Source organism: Spea bombifrons, chromosome 6, assembly GCF_027358695.1.
Source record: "Spea bombifrons isolate aSpeBom1 chromosome 6, aSpeBom1.2.pri, whole genome shotgun sequence".
Lineage (NCBI taxonomy): Eukaryota > Metazoa > Chordata > Amphibia > Anura > Pelobatidae > Spea > Spea bombifrons.
This window is the reverse complement of record NC_071092.1, coordinates 11,058,077-11,074,547: the sequence shown is the minus strand read 5'-3', so window position 1 is coordinate 11,074,547 and position 16,471 is coordinate 11,058,077. Positions and strand designations below refer to the sequence as shown.

General features: G+C 39.5%; 1 protein-coding gene across 1 annotated transcript; it reads left to right on the top strand.

Annotated features, from left to right (window-relative positions):
- Positions 1-228: 228 nt before the first annotated feature.
- On the top strand, positions 229-15,341 carry GNAT1 (G protein subunit alpha transducin 1). The gene is made up of 9 exons (XM_053469728.1): positions 229-716; positions 3,898-3,940; positions 4,211-4,352; positions 7,957-8,114; positions 9,784-9,912; positions 10,445-10,574; positions 10,950-11,103; positions 11,800-11,994; positions 14,241-15,341. Exons 1-8 carry the CDS (start codon positions 611-613, stop codon positions 11,988-11,990), a joined length of 1,053 nt encoding a protein of 350 aa, XP_053325703.1. The 5' UTR covers positions 229-610; the 3' UTR covers positions 11,991-11,994; positions 14,241-15,341.
- The last annotated feature ends 1,130 nt before the right edge of the window (positions 15,342-16,471 follow it).

The window sequence follows — 16,471 nt, the reverse complement described above, 5'->3', positions numbered from 1 at the left end:
GGCTATCTAGTTACCCTACCTTTGTCAGCTTTAGAAATACAACATTCACATAAAAGAGACGTGTCTCTTCAAACTATATATATGTATTAATTGCAGAAGCCTCAGCCTATAATAATTTATTTTTCAATTGTAAACAACAAATCGGTAAAGCAACATGCATGGACTAAGAATGTCGGTGGAAATGTGTCAGTTCTGTTTGCAGGATGCAGATGGCTCACTATAAATCTCTCCTCTCTGGACTCAGCGTATACAGAGATTTAAGATAAACCTCTTCTGTGGATAAGGATACCTATGTGTCCGGGATATACACTTCAGCTGAGCTCAGCATCTCCCACACCTGCTCAGCCCCTATACCTGTCCTTGGCCAGCATAGGCTACAGACAGTCACCTGACTACTTGGGGCTGTAAAATCCAGTTGGGAATTAGAACAGATCGGATTTGGGAGAGGGCAGGGTGAGAGGACTCATTCCACCATTAGTCCAAGTGGTGGTAACACAGGCGGTTTGACTCACCAACTCCCTGTCCCCCTGTAAAAAAGGAAACCCAATTTTCAAAGTAGCCAAGAGGAGCAGTCTAGGGACATACGTCTCCCCCCTAGGGAAACGGGAAGATGGGAGCTGGAGCTAGTGCAGAAGAAAAGCATTCTCGAGAATTGGAGAAGAAGCTGAAGGAAGATGCTGAGAAAGATGCCAGAACAGTCAAACTGCTCCTCCTGGGTGAGTATCTCACTGGCAATATCTGTACCTGTTAGCACCTGCACACAGATAGCAAGGGAAACCATATTCACTCAAAAGAGTCAACGGCAGACAAATCGCAAGTTAATTGCTGTTAGTGAGAAATATTTAATCTCCACTTACAAACTAAGCATTGTGGAGAGCAAACACCAGTGATTTTCCTGCTGGGGTTAAAAGGTGAGAGGAAATTGGAATCATAAAAAGGGAGAAATTGACCAAAGAAGAATGGTCCTGTCACTGGGTGAACTCAGTTCTGTTTTCAATGCTGGATGTTGAACCTTCCCCTCATCCAGTCCTGATAAAAGATGAATTTCACATTTTGGTGTAACAATGTAACACTGTCATTTAACATATATGGAACTTGTATAAATCTTTACATTTTTACTAAAATACATTTAAATGCCCAAGTTTTTCCCCAAGAACACAGAGAGTACATGGAAGACACATCAAGAATTTAAGAAAACGTAAAGTGGCTGAGCATTATCTTTATTTGCGCTGTATCTCTATTATGCATATTTATAGATCCAAAATGCTGATACTGGATTTTTTTAATATTTAATCATCGGGAGATAAGGAGAAACATGTCTTACGCGTATACAGTTATGATATCAATGAGCTGATACTATAGGTGGTAGTGAACGATATAGATGAATAAAGTATTGTATTTTAATGTATTTTATGTTAATTTCATATAGGGCTCGGAAAATTGATTTTATAAATAATAGAAATAAGGGATTAACAAGAAATAGGGTGTGCTGTCCAACAATATCTGAAGCGTATATTATTTTTTCCCATACACTTTTATAGTTCCAGTAGAGCCTCTGCCTGCATTTCTCATGTTTGAAACTCTTTGCTCTGTTCATAACATGCTTTTACTGGGTGGTTATTCTACAAGTAGGGCAATATACAAAAACCCAAGACTTAAATAAACAGAATAAGCAAGTTGGAATAGGGGAGAAAAATACCTACCAGCTGATCCCAGATCTGCATCTTATCCCATTAAAGCTGCCATGCTTCAGTAAGCAGAGCCTTAATCCTAGCAGCCTAGACAGGTAGAAGGTCGGCTGGGTAATCTCTGTAGGACAAGAATAAACGGAAGAAAGAAGGCTCTGTATAATAAACAAAGAGGCATCACACCTGTAAATATACCATGGCTTGGCAGTGTAGGTCACTGAACAGTGAAAACAATGTCACAGGTCTAACACATATCCCTTCAAGACAACCAATGCTTTTGTGACTGACAGATCTTGTTGGACTATGGTGTCAATCATTGAGACCACTGATTGGCTATTGCTATGTCACTTCTCCACAATAAGTACAGTAGGAAATCTCATCCACCAGCCAGGAAGGTGTGAGGCTAAGATGGGGGTAACTTTATAAAATTAATTTTTTTTTCCCCAAGATTCTGTTCAGAAAATTATATTTTTTAAAATACCTCTTGTAATTTTAACAGTCCTTCCACCTTTAAGATCCTTTAGCAGATAAGGTTAAAATAAACAATTATATAACACATTTCAAACTCTGTAAATGAGTTATTAGTAGACAGTTAATATCAGTGATACCAGTGATCTAATTTTACTGTATGCGTTCTATTTAACAATCTAAAGCACAACTGGCCATTAACTCTGTGGAATAAACTGCAATTTAGGAAATATATCTGACAAGTGTCCTAAATAATTGTGATATAGCTTGCTATTTAATAGATATTACCTGGACTGGATAAAATCACTGTGAAAAATAATGATACCATCACTGTGGCATGAGTACTACATTGATGTGGTTGTTGTCAGATTCCTGGGAGGTCACATTATCGTGGTGGTGGTGGTGGCAGCAGTGGACCATTCAAACATTTGATTTACTATCAATCGAGCAGCTGCATATGTGGCTAGAAGCCCACATGCTTTTCCCAATCCTCTCTGCTCTGCTGGAGGGACCAGGATAACATTTCTTTTATCGGCAATCTCATGAAAGGAAAATACAGTTTTCTATTTGTAGTTTGCCATGTAGTAGGAGTCAATTTCGAGCTCAATTATAGCCTAAAGTCAGTTCTGGAGTTGAGATACAATTTTTAAAATAAAAAATGCTCTTTTTAATAAACAGAAGTACCGTAATGTCATTATATGACATTATATGGTATATTGTTGCAAAATGTTACGATGCGACAGAGTTGTGTTACTTTAACTACTTACCTGGACCTCCCTGTTACATAGTACCATGTCCTGTTCCTACATAATGTACTAATCGTTTTCCCTATACCTCCAAACCAATTGTACCACATTTGTTTATAAGAAAACCCAGTTAAAAGAGCCATCTACTTTTGTCAGCAGGGTTTACACCAGACCTTAAAGCCATCAGAATGCCATGTCAAAATAAACAAAAAGAAAAAATACATACTCCCCGTACTATTGGAGTTGGATTCACTGGTAGATAAATGTATAATACCTCACTGAATAAATATAAGACTTAACTTTTATGAATTCCCGTAAAAGCAGAGAAAGAAGAAGAATAAATAAGGTGTAGGACACTGGCCTAATAATCTAGACTGAGTCTCTAATAGGAGCAGTGTTGGGACTGATAGGATAGGGTATATATCAAATTTAACTTTACGCTCTACCTAATTTTTTATGTTTATGGTTTAAACAGTCCATCTCTCGTATTAGAGGTTCACTCATAGAGACTATTAGACCCGTGTGATACATGTTATTTATTCTTCCTCTCATGTTTCTTTCCCCTAATTACATAAAATCAACGAAGCAGATAGCAAAACAAAAGTATTAAGCGGTTGCTCCGAAAATCACATACTATTAAACCAGGCAGCTACACAGTGTGATTAATCTGACTGGCTATATATTTAGGGTATAGGACCGGAATCACAATGTAAACCCTGTGATGACATCAGGAGCTCAAACTATTATTGCAATTCTGGGTGAATGCATTGCATATGTTTGTACAACATATTTCGTCCTGTTATCATAACAGGCATTATAGCATCTAGAATGAAGTATGTGCTTACTATAGTAATAAAATAAAATAACTAATTTTATGCAAATCTGTATATTTACGAAACTGTTGCTGCACGATGTGAACAGTACCTCATCCCATACATATCATGTTAACCAATTCTAAATGCTCTACAGCCTTTCTCACTCTGTTTGGGTTACAGGAGCTGGTGAGTCTGGGAAAAGCACCATTGTAAAACAGATGAAGTGAGTATAGCATACATCTTCTAATAATCACAATTACAAAAGTCTGCTCTGTCTAACCAAAGTTCCACAATGTCTGTTTCTTATGTAGATGTACTTCATGTCCCTTCTTCTCCAGAGTGTCTCAATCCCCCCCCCAGCTTCCCTTTTCTATGAAAACTAATGCAAATGTTTACCATTTTTTTTAAACATTTCCATCACTCCTATTATTTATTACCCCACTCATGCTACTTCTCTACACAAAACTTTTTCTCTTCTCTCTCTTACTCTTAGAATTATACATCAGGATGGTTACTCCCTTGAGGAATGCATGGAGTTTATCACCATTATCAATGGGAACACTCTCCAGTCCATGCTTGCTATTGTGAGAGCCATGAACACACTGAATATCCAATATGGAGATCCTGCTCGACAGGTAAGATATCCGTATGTATGTATGTATATATACTTCTTTCTTGCCTTCACTGGGCAGGGCCAAGCCTAGGGTCAGTGATGCCTGAGTGCAAAAAATGTTTTAGGCCCCCAGGTGGATGTGACAATATTGCCTTAACAAACATAACCCCTCTAACCACATGCATTTTCTATGGCAACCACTCCATCTCTTTGGGCCCTCGACCCAGCTCTGCCCCCATCCATCACTCTGACTTTAAAGCTATCAGAACTGTAGAGAGTTAAAAAAATAATAGTAAATCAAATTTCCCCAAACCCAGTGATTTATTCAGATTTTGACACTGGTGGCGATACAACATAACTCCCATCTATATATATACTGAGCCTGACAGTGGTATACCATAACTTCCATCATCACAACCACATCCGTATAACTCCTATCAATATATAGTGATCAAGACACTGGGGGTTGTGTATCTCTTATTATAGCAAGATAGACACAGACAGTGGTAAGCCATATATTGAGCCAGACATTGAAGGTAGTATAGCATAACTCCCAATATCACATCAGTATATTAATATCACTTTTTCATTGTATGTGATGGGCCATTGGTGAAAGCATTCCTAGTTTTCACACCAAGTAGTTGTAGGTAAAACATGCGTGCAATAATGAATGCAGAACAAACTATAAAAGGTTGGCCCATCAGAATGCACAATTAAGAATACATCACAGATCAACACATTCAATTTTTATGGTATAAACAAGGTTAGAATAAAACCCAAATAGAAAACTACCCAAGTGCGATCAACTTAAAAATGCACATTTGTATTCACTGACCCACATAGCTTGCATAGTTCATAGGACACTCACCCTAAAGACCAGCTCCAGCACCTGGATTGCGCACATATGACATATGACAGCACACAGATTGAGCACCACTGCACTCATGCAGCACCAAGGAGGGTTACGGCAGGAAGTGGAGGAGAGAGGGGAGAGCAGTTGCTGAAAACGTTTTCATGAGAGACTGCTCGGTGCCCCTCTCTCTCCTTTGCTCTCCGCTATCTAGGTGCTGTGCGCCCTGTGCACCTGCCTTGGTGCTGCCCTGCCACTGGGACACCTATATGGCAAATACATCAAACAATAAGAAGTAGCCATATAAGTAAGCACTGTTGAGCAGTTTCCATTTACATTTTATTGTCATTTTATTTAGTGCCATGTACAATTAATGCAATTTTTGGAGGGAGAAAGGGAGGGAGGGAGAAAAAAAGGGAGGGAGGTGATAGAAAGGGAGGGGAGATAAAGGGAGAAAGGGAGGGAGAGAGAGTGAAAGGGATGGAGGGAGGTAGAAAGGGAGGGAGAGATAAAGGGAGGGAGGGAGAAAGAGAGAAAGGGAGGGAGAGAGGGAGGGAGAAAGGGAGAAAGAGAAAGGGAGGAAGAGTGAGTGAATGAGAAAGGATTAGTAAGTGTGAGAGTGATGGGACTTTTACTGTACTATTGCCAATGTCTTGTTCAGTGGTGGGAGTTATGCTGTACTGCCATCAGTGCCTGACTCAGTATGTAGTGATGGGAGCTTTGCTAAAAGTAGATCATAACTTCCATCACTTTATACTGAGCCAGACATTGCATTACATGAATGTATATGGTGCCAGCAGATTCCGTAGCGATGTTACATTCAGTCATTAAAATTAAAAATCACATAACAAACCAACACAAAAGGAGAAGAGGGCCCTGCTCTTGAGAGTTTATATCTAGTTGACGGTGGTACAGCATAAATCCTATCACTATATATCACCGTCAACAGGACATGTATACGTTTTTCATATTGATGACACAGGTATAGTGCTGCCTTGCAGTATGTGGGATGTATAGACTCATGGAAGGGAAACAATTAGTCAGTTATACATCATCCATACTGCAGGGCAGCACTTTATCTGGTCTGGTCAGCAATATATAAAAATTATGTCACCCTAGTCTCAGTATATAATGATAGCAGTTATCATGTACCACCGTCAATGTCTGGCTCAGTGTATAGTGATAGTAGTTATGCTGTTCCACTGTAATATCTGGCTCAGTTTATAATGATAGCTGTTATCCTGTACCACCATCAAAGTCTGCGTCAGTATATATAATGATAGCAGTTATGCTGTACCACCGTCAATGTCTGGCTCAGCGTATAGTGATAAGATTTATGCTGTACCACCGTCAATGTCTGCCTCAGTATATAATGATAGCAGTTATGCAGTTTTAAAGTGTGTGTGTAGGGGGGGTACCACATAGAGGATCCACGCCAGGTGCCAAATACTCTAGTTACGCCCGTGGTTTCGGGTACCCTGTGGAAGGCCACTGTCAGGTACCTACCTCTTGCAGCCGCCGCCCCTCTGTGGCACGCACTAGGAGAGGACGGCATGGTCACATGGTCCTCCTCATGGCGGCGGTTGTCTTCCTCCTCCCCCAGTTCTTCACTCCCTGCGTCCTCGCAGTGCTTCCTCCTTAACCCCTTCAGCTATTGAACAAGCAGGGGGCAGAGCTGCAGGGAAGGTGTCCTAAAAAAACACCCCTGAAACCATAATGGCCGTGCTCAGGTATCCAGAGTTGCTTCAGTGCACTCTGTGTCTCCCTGCTGCTGTTTTCCTGTCCCTTTTGTACCTTGCTTTTTGACCCAGTTTGACCTGGATTACTCTTGTTTGCCACCTGCACCTGACTCTTTGGACCGTGACCCGGATTTCTCTTTTTTGCTGCCTGACTCTGACCCTTGGGCCGCTGACCCATTATCATTTGGACTGTTTTTTCGTTATCATTTACCATTATTTGGTACTTCCCTAATTGCCTCCAGTCTTCTCTTGCATAACGGGTTCCTACACCTGATACCTACCCAGAGTGTTACAGCCACACAATACTGGTAGACTTCCTAATGAAATAAACAGTGATAATTTGGAAGAGGATAACAAATGTATGTATACATAGAGATTTCAGAAAGCACATCATGTCAAATGAGCAGATAGATGAAGTATGTTTGACCCTAATAGGCCCCCGATTCTGGTCCTCAAAAACTGTATGCTTCAGGCATTTTGTATCTTCTCAAGTCAGCACATAGTGTTTGTTTAATCGGTTCCTTAGTTTTACGCCGATCCACTTGTCATAATAAGGCCATGCTGGGAATTTGTCAGGATATTCTTCACTGTTGGGGTCCTTTAGGAACAAAGTTTGGGAATAATGCTCTAGACACTTAATCTTACATATCATAACAAGTGAAAATGCATTTCACACCGGGGGCTTGGTCACAGATATGCTGACATAAGATCAGCAGAAGCTCACTTTTATAGAATGTATACAGTTGCATTTATGACTGTTCTAGATTAGTGCCTAGGTCTCACTATGTAATGTACATAATTATAAGTATCGATATTGGTTCATTGTTTACACTAATCCACAAATCCCAGCCTTTTTCGACAGCTTCCCATGTGTCCTCAATTGCAAAAACTATATTCTATGGATCTTCTAAAAATCTGCTAACTAAAATGGTTAGACTAAGTCCTGTGGAGGCAGCTGAGTACTTGACGGCTGACTGGGCCAAGAGACCACAACATGTGTTTCTGATAACGTGTGATAACGTGTTTCTTATATTCAGGATGATGCCCGTAAACTCATGCACCTGGCAGACACCATTGATGAAGGTTCCATGCCTAAGGAGATGGCTGATATCATTGGGCGCCTATGGAAGGACTCAGGCATCCAAGCTTGCTTTGATCGTGCTTCTGAATATCAGCTCAACGATTCAGCTGGATAGTAAGGCATTATTATAGTTGCTGATTTGCTTTTTTGCAATGCCACCCTATTCAAAGCGTCAAAGAAAGCAAAGCCAGTAAAAAGCTTCCATTGCTTGTTCAATTAACACACAAAATCACTGGAGAGCAGGCAACTTTCAGCCAGCAGGGCAAGTCCAGTCAAACAGCAAGCAGCCTAGCCATTTGGAGCTCATTCAGTGACCCATCTAAAACTTAATCGGTGGAAAATGGGTTAGCTATTCAGCTACCTGTCTATACTACCTGTCATCCTAATTAATTATGCTGTCGCGTGTAATATTCTGCGACAGCTAATGCATTGCTACATTGAAAGCAACAGGAAATCAGTACTCCTAAATAATTCAACGGTGAGTGAGGATCTGAGCCGATCTGAAATCACTTGCATTCTGGACCATCACATAATTTGTCTAATAATTTGGTTAACAAGGCACACAACACACATTATCTATACTGTCTATGCCTAGAAAATTCATAAGATTGAGCACAGCTAAGATCCAGCCAGGAACGGAAAAACAATCTACACCTACATGTTGCTACAGTGTGTACCCTCTCAAAAGTGGGAAAAAAGAGAAAAATCTACCCGTACTGGCCCAAAATATAAAAAAAATATTATGGTGGAAATTGCCTTCTTGATCTAATGCCATCCTTCATCTGCTCAGACCCTTCGAATAAATACATGTCCTCACAGTGACGTTAGGGGCACATCAAATACTCTTACTAGGATAAACATTGCATGTTATTAGAGGAATTATTCAATATCTAGCTCTCACATATATATCGTTTTATATTGAAATATATTTAAATTTATTTAAATATAGCCATGGATGAAAAACTAAGTACACCTTATGATTCAATAGCTTGTTGAACCACCTTTAGCAGCAATTATGAAAGCAGTAAGTGTGTGCTTAGTTTTTCACACATGGCTTCTCCATTTTGGATTTATTTTCATGGATTAAATCATGACTCTGTGTAATAAGTAATGTGTTGTGGTTCATCTGAGGTTGTATTTACCAGTTTTAGACCTGCTAAGGAACAGATGATTGTTATTATGTCCTGATATATAAAACCATAGAATTCACAGACGGGGTACTTCCTTTTCATACAACTGTATTTGTGATATCTAGATTTATATCATTTTATATTAAAAGTACATATTTCATTTATTATTTACTTTCAATATGCTCCCCGTAATAGTTTTTCCCCAGAATCAGACTTTTGTTATGTGGGCACTACCGTTTGTGCTATGTCACTCAATGTTTGAATAGCCAGAACCCTTCATTCCAGCCTCTGTAGGGAGCCGCTTTACAGAACATGAGAGCAGCAAGGGGCAGTTTAAACATGCCAAAGAAAATCCCTTTGAGATCAGATGTAACCTTTATACAGACTAAAATACTGATTATTTCTAAATGAACTGAAGACATAAAGCAACCAATTATTTGCAAAGACTGTCTTTGGGTAATTGAAAACCTGGTATTTATTTAAGGTTACCCAATAAAGCCACTTGTGCACAGTAAACCAACAAGCAAACAATAAAAAATATTGGATATTGACGTAAGGGATAAAATTTGAATAAGACCCACACCTTGATGTTCTCTTCTCTCATTAATGTATGTACAGATTGTTTGGATATTCAGTTTTTCTCTCTTCTTCAGTTACCTGAATGATCTAGACAGGCTGGTGGCCCCTGGCTATGTCCCCACTGAGCAGGATGTACTGAGGTCCAGAGTCAAGACCACCGGTATCATTGAGACCAATTTTGGCCTCAAAGATCTCAACTTTAGGTAACAGCAATAATCTGTCAATCCTTTGTATGTAATACTTTGATACCCCTGTACAGTAATATTGTTTTCTAATCCTGCATTGCATTGTAATACTGTGCTAACACAAGATGGACTATTTAACCTTCTCTTTTAAATCCTGTCATGACACATAGATAATCTCTCCCAGACACGAAGTACCTTATTCTAAGCCTGCCCTGCAAATCCTGTCCTGCGACTCTAAGAAACAAAAAACTCTACAATGCCAGGCTGTGTTTCAAAAAGCTTGACATCTTTGATCTCTGGGTCAAAACATTGCCTGTTTGCAGTTGATGGAACAGTCAATGGTCATGGTACTACAACAGAATGTAGAACAACAGACTTTTTTGTTCTGTTTTCACATTATTTTTTCAGTTGAAACTGAGTATTCCTCTTTACACCCTTCTTCACATTCACAATTTTATGCCGAACACAAGCTATATCTGCACATCATGCCAATCCTTTCCTGAAATGTTTCTCTTATGTTAATTGTCATTGAATCGGTCAATTTTAACAGAATGTTTGATGTGGGTGGACAGCGCTCTGAACGTAAGAAGTGGATTCATTGCTTTGAAGGGGTGACCTGTATCATCTTCATCGCTGCACTGAGTGCATATGACATGGTCCTTGTGGAGGACGATGAAGTGGTAAGTATGTGGACGATAAGGAAGAAAACTACAATCATCAACAAATAGTTACTTGGAAGGAAAATATGAAAAAAAAATAAAAAAAAATATATACACCATATTCAGAAAGTACAATGTACAGAGAGAGGGTAATAGCAGAAGGGTTTAGGAATAAATAGCTCAGTGTTTGAGCTAAGAGAACAAGGGAAATGGAAAATGATGTGTTCTGCATAAGGGTGGCATGCAGAAGGAACAGTGAATGTCAATATCAACAAAAAAGAAAGGGCTGCAAACCGCATAACTGCCCTATAAACAAACATAAAACCGCTTAGTTAACAATGAGAATCTAAGCATACAGAGTAGATCTTAACTACTGCCTCACTCATATTCCAACAGAACCGCATGCATGAAAGTCTGCATCTCTTCAACAGTATCTGTAACCATCGTTACTTCGCAACAACCTCCATTGTACTCTTCCTTAACAAGAAAGATGTCTTCACAGAGAAGATCAAGAAAGCCCATCTGAGTATTTGCTTCCCAGATTATGATGGTGAGTCTAGGGTTTATTGTCAACACTTATTATCCATACCCTCCAGAATAAATGTAATTCTTCTTACCCTGACCTACAGAGCCCTTAAGAACTCTTCACCGTCCTATATCTCTACACTCCTATACAAATACTCCCATATTCAGGATTTCACCCGTGCTGTCCCACTTCTCTGGATTTCCCTTCCCTGTTCCGTCAGACTTTCTCCCTCGTATACGACTTTCAAAAGCTCTCAACCGTGCAACCTTTCTTCCTAACACTCTCAGCCAGCATCCTATCCAAGCCATCTGAATACCAACAGTCTCTACCAACTCATCCTCATTTAAGCTGTCCTCTCGTACTGTTTCACTTCCCCCTCAACCACCAACTAGATTGTAAGCCACCAATAGCAGGGCCCTCTCCTCCTTTTGTACCGGTTTTTATTGTGTGTTATTTTTAATTATTTTTAACAGCACTACGGAATCTGCTTGCGCTAAATAAATATATGTCATATAATGTAATGTAATTTACTCTCTTATTTGCTTTCTCTCTTTACATAGCATAGCAAAATAACTGGAATATATTTCAGGAATATGGGGGGATTCCAAGGAATTTGGGGTTTGCTTTACCTATATTAGTAAATTCTTCATAACATGTTTTAATAGTTATTTATTATGACTTATTCATTATTTATTATTATTATTATTCATGTTTACATAGGGCCAAACACATATGAGGATGCAGGGAATTATATCAAGACACAGTTCCTGGAATTGAATATGCGACGAGATGTGAAGGAGATTTACAGTCACATGACCTGCGCCACAGACACAGAGAACGTCAAGTTTGTGTTTGATGCGGTCACAGACATTATCATCAAAGAAAACCTGAAGGACTGCGGCCTGTTCTAAGGAGGTACAAAATAACCCAAAAACTGTTTTCTAGTTACCCAGACCAAAAAATATAACTGCCAATACAGACAGGCACTACAAAATCTAAGAGCAATGCTATGACTAGGTTCACCAGTACAATATCCATATTCTGGAGGTTTCAGGGGTTCAGCTGCTACTAGTCAAGAAGTCCAAAAGGCATGAAAGCTCAGCACCCCTCTTTCTTCTTTACTGGTTGAACGTTCCTTATCTCTTCCTCTAATGCTAACATTCCTTCAACAGCTTCCCTCAATGTTAATGGTGCAATCATCTCTTGTCTCCAACATTACTTTCACCCTCAACATCTATTCTGTTTAAACAATTGCGGTTTTCATCTTAAAAAAATTGTCTGCATTTGCCCCTAAAACAAGATGCTACTAAGGCTCTTGTTCATGCCTTTGTTATCTCCTGTCTTGACTTTTGTAACTCTGTCTTAGCTTGTCCCCCTTGTACCCGTCTCGCCCTTCTACAATCCACCATTAAAAACTACTGCCTTAACACCCATCGCTTTACTAACATCTCTCCCCTCTGTCAGTCTCTTCACTGGCTGCCTGTCCTGACTTTAAATTCTTCATAGCGGTTCCCCTACTTACATCTCCTCACTCATCTCTAAATACACTCCCCAGTTTCTCTGCTTATCTGATGATCTCCATTTGTCCTGTGCTCCAATTACTAGTTCTCATTAACGCTTCAAAGATTTCTCAAGCGCTGCCCCTATCCTCTGAAATGAGTAAGAATTCCATGTGCAAGTAATAGCCAGGGTAGTATGTAAGAAGTCCAAAATAGGAAGTGCAAGAAAGAGGCAATCCAAAATCAGAAAAGTAAGCAAAATGACAGGGTCGCAGGCAGAACTAGCAGAGTCTCACTATTTCCCTATAGTAGTCCAAAATAAATCACGCTCCTATTCTACTTCCTCTTCCAACCAGTGCACCTGTGATAACAGAGTGATAGGGAATAAAAAAAAGTAGAAGAGAACCTCAGGTTCAAACATGGGGCCCCTTCCAACTTAGTCAATTTATATGGCCTCACTAAGGCAAAGGGTGAACCTTTATTTATTTATGTAGCTCCATCATAGTTTGCAGCACTGTACAATGGACAAACAGGAAAAAATAGTGCATTACATAACAATTAACAGAAACAATGGGTAATGGGTTGCATGGGTTGCAACTGCACCTGTGACCACCTGTTCCTGTCTCCTCATGTTGGTTCAAAATTGTTTGGAAAGGTCCATTCTAACCCAAATAAGCAGTTTAGTGTTTCCATGCATTATTTATTTGATCTATACCTTCAATGTTGAGTTTTCATGTGATTTTCAGTTGATCTATACCTGCAAGGCCGGTTATTTGTGTTACTCAGTAGCTCTATACAGCAATGCTATGTTTCCTTGTGTTATTTATTTAGTTATTTATTTACTCTATACCTGTAAATATGGGGTTTGTATGTCATATTCTGTTGCTCTATACCTGCAATGCTGTATTTCCATGTGTTGTTTATTTGACAAAGGGATGATAACAGGGCTGGCACCTTGGACACCTAATGCCAGCCCTGATCACGTTTTGCACGTCTGTTTCGGATTCTCCCCATTAATTTGCTAGGGTCAGAAGGAGGGAAGACCACACTGACCCTAACAGCTCCCTCCTAATTTACAGAGTACATGTCAAATGCTTACCCAAGGTCCAATCAATATCACAGGAGGCCCTGGGTGGCTGCTAACACAACATCCCCATCCGGAGACGTTAGGGAGGGAAGCAAGTGGTCATATACTGTATATCCCTTTGGGAGTGCAGCCCCAAGAGATTTGTGACCTTGTAGTCCACTGTGGCCCTATTGCCGCTATTATATTCACTTGATGATTGCAGCACTACTGTATAAAAGTAGAAATATTACCCAGCCACATACTGTGGATCTCTACCAAGCTCTACCACTTCTATTGTTCGTTTATAAACCCTATTTGGGCAGCTTCTTAAGGGTCAGTATAACCTGATCCTTAGTCCTAACCCATCCTCCTCAGTAGCCCTGGTGGTGTGGGAAAAACAATACATTCCCTCTCTCTGTCTGCCTTTAATCACTATTAGAAACTGGATCCAAGAAAGGAAGGAGTATTAATGCATGTTCTCTCTAAGTATGAACTTGGAGGCATTCTACTGATGCAAATGATTAGATACCTGAATTGCTTGTCTCCTATCCCATTAACACTGGCATTTTCTTGCCTTCTTCTATTTCTTTTTACAGATGTCCGCAGAAGTTACCCTGGTGAATTTGCCCTAATCCCTACTGCCTCCCCAACAAACCAAACAAGCCCCTAATGGAGCGTTACACCGTGCACATCCTACAAGGGGACCCCTTGGACATGAGACAAAGGAGTCAAAGTGATAACTGTAACATCGGTCCTCCCCTCACACCACCCTCTGCAAAAGAGGGGTGCAGACAATGAACCTTCAGTAGACATCCCCTACGCTTTGTTGTAAATTCACCATTCCCATGATTGGCTTCTCAACTCTGTAACAGCCAATGGGAATGTAACATTTTATAATAGTTGGTTAAAAAAATGAGAGGCATTTAAACATGGCAGCCCAGTTGTTGGGTGCTAATTAACCTATATATTCTGAATTATAATGCTTTTTCGATCCACATAAAAAAAATACATTGGTAGAGCAATCTCTGATGAACAGACAGAGAGTAAATTAAGCACAACAGATGCTGGCCTCTTAAGAAGCTGATCCATGTGTTTACTTATAGGGGACACATCATTGTTAGAGAGGCCACATTATAGTGAGGGCTGCCAGCCTGTTTATGAGGAATCTACCTCTTTATCAGATTGGAGAATACCCCCATATGTGACTCGATTAACATCTTAAGCTGGTAGAAGAAATTCTATGCCTAAGAGATATCAAAGTTGACATTTCAAGAAATTCTGGCTGATATGTATATTTTTATAATCCCAAATGTCCTCTACTTTTATACATAATTTTTTTTATAACTCCCTTAATGCTCTTTAGTTTAAGGGTTTCTTCTCCATCATTATGTCACTAATTTAAAAAAAAAAGCACTTTAAACATTCTAAATTTCCTGTTTCAGTTCCTTTGCTGCAAATGGGGGCCTATAACAGCAAAGTGTTAAGACTTATTTTCCAAATCACTATTTCCCAAATCATTCTACACTTATTTATTAGCTGGAAAGGAATATTGTCAATCCGGTCCTATGCACCATTTTTTGTAAGGAAAATTGCATGTTTTCCCACTCACCTATGGCTCACAGTCAGTTGTACAGGTAGAGTATAGATGCAAATGAATCTGCTTCTCATAAATTAAATGCCATTATTAGGCAGAATGATTTCATGTGATGCATGTTCTCTCATTGGTGTCAGCTACTTAAATGAATTCTTTAGAAGATCAATGAGTTGTTAAATGGGAGTATAAAAACTTTGGTTGGGCATCCATAGGTGTGATACCATGGTACGTTGGGTCACATGGTGCAAAAAATTGTGAAGTTGCCGTAAGAATCAATGGAACGTTCAGTGTTATTGTCGCATATTTTTTTTTTAATCAAATATATCTTTTTGATCATTTAGCTACAAAGCACTGGTTGATGGTGGCTTTTGGAAAATTATATTTCAACAAAAAGTTTGCAGCAAAAGGTTGCCTACCAAGTACATATTATAAACGCTTAAGGCCTGTCCATTCCTACGTATGCAGAGTACAGACAATATGTGACCATTGCAGTCCACCATGTACAACAGAATGTATCAAAACTACCATCTGTAAGGGTTAAATTTGATGACTATATTGGCTGCGCAGCTCACCATTTTTCTACTAGGCAGTTCCACTAGATGGCAGAGGACACCAAAGCCAATGTCTGTTGGTTCTGTAACCTGTGCCCATACGGAAGACATTATACATTCACAGAACACCTACTATGTATGCATCAACTGTCATTTAGGGCTGTCAAAAATGTGCAGTTCTATTTAGCTTATTTAAAAAAAAAAAAAGATACTGCACAGCCCACATATTCAGCACTTGGAAGAGGACAAATCACATGCACACAGTAATGAATCCGTCTCACACACTATGGCAAAATATAGTGTAGGTTGAGTATTTCTAGGCTTTGATAAATATGTTTCAGTGTGTGTACAGATTGCCTTACAAAGTACATGCTACAAACATATAATTGTGTTACATGCATTGCTATGGGAGACAGAGCTGTACAAAACACATCCGTGTTACAGTACGAGCGATACATACTAAGCACAGGAGTCCTGCATAGGAGTCAATATGATCTGTGCAAATAATTAAACCAAAAATAAGCAAAGTATTTCATTTTATTGTACTCTGTGCTGTATTCAGCATGCTATATGCACAACTCCCGCTTAATTACATTTTCTACCAACACTTGCTTGAAAAACATGTTTCAGAAAGCACACGGTACAGAGATTGTGCACAATGCAGTACAGAAACCATACACAG

Excerpts from the sequence above, each read along its gene's own strand:
- GNAT1 (XM_053469728.1), top strand. The coding sequence starts at position 611 with ATGGGAGCTGGAGCTAGTGCAGAAGAAAAGCATTCTCGAGAATTGGAG. Across the intron at positions 717-3,897 it reads AGTCAAACTGCTCCTCCTGG|GAGCTGGTGAGTCTGGGAAA; the intron begins GTGAGTATCTCA and ends TTTGGGTTACAG. Across the intron at positions 4,353-7,956 it reads ATGGAGATCCTGCTCGACAG|GATGATGCCCGTAAACTCAT; the intron begins GTAAGATATCCG and ends TCTTATATTCAG.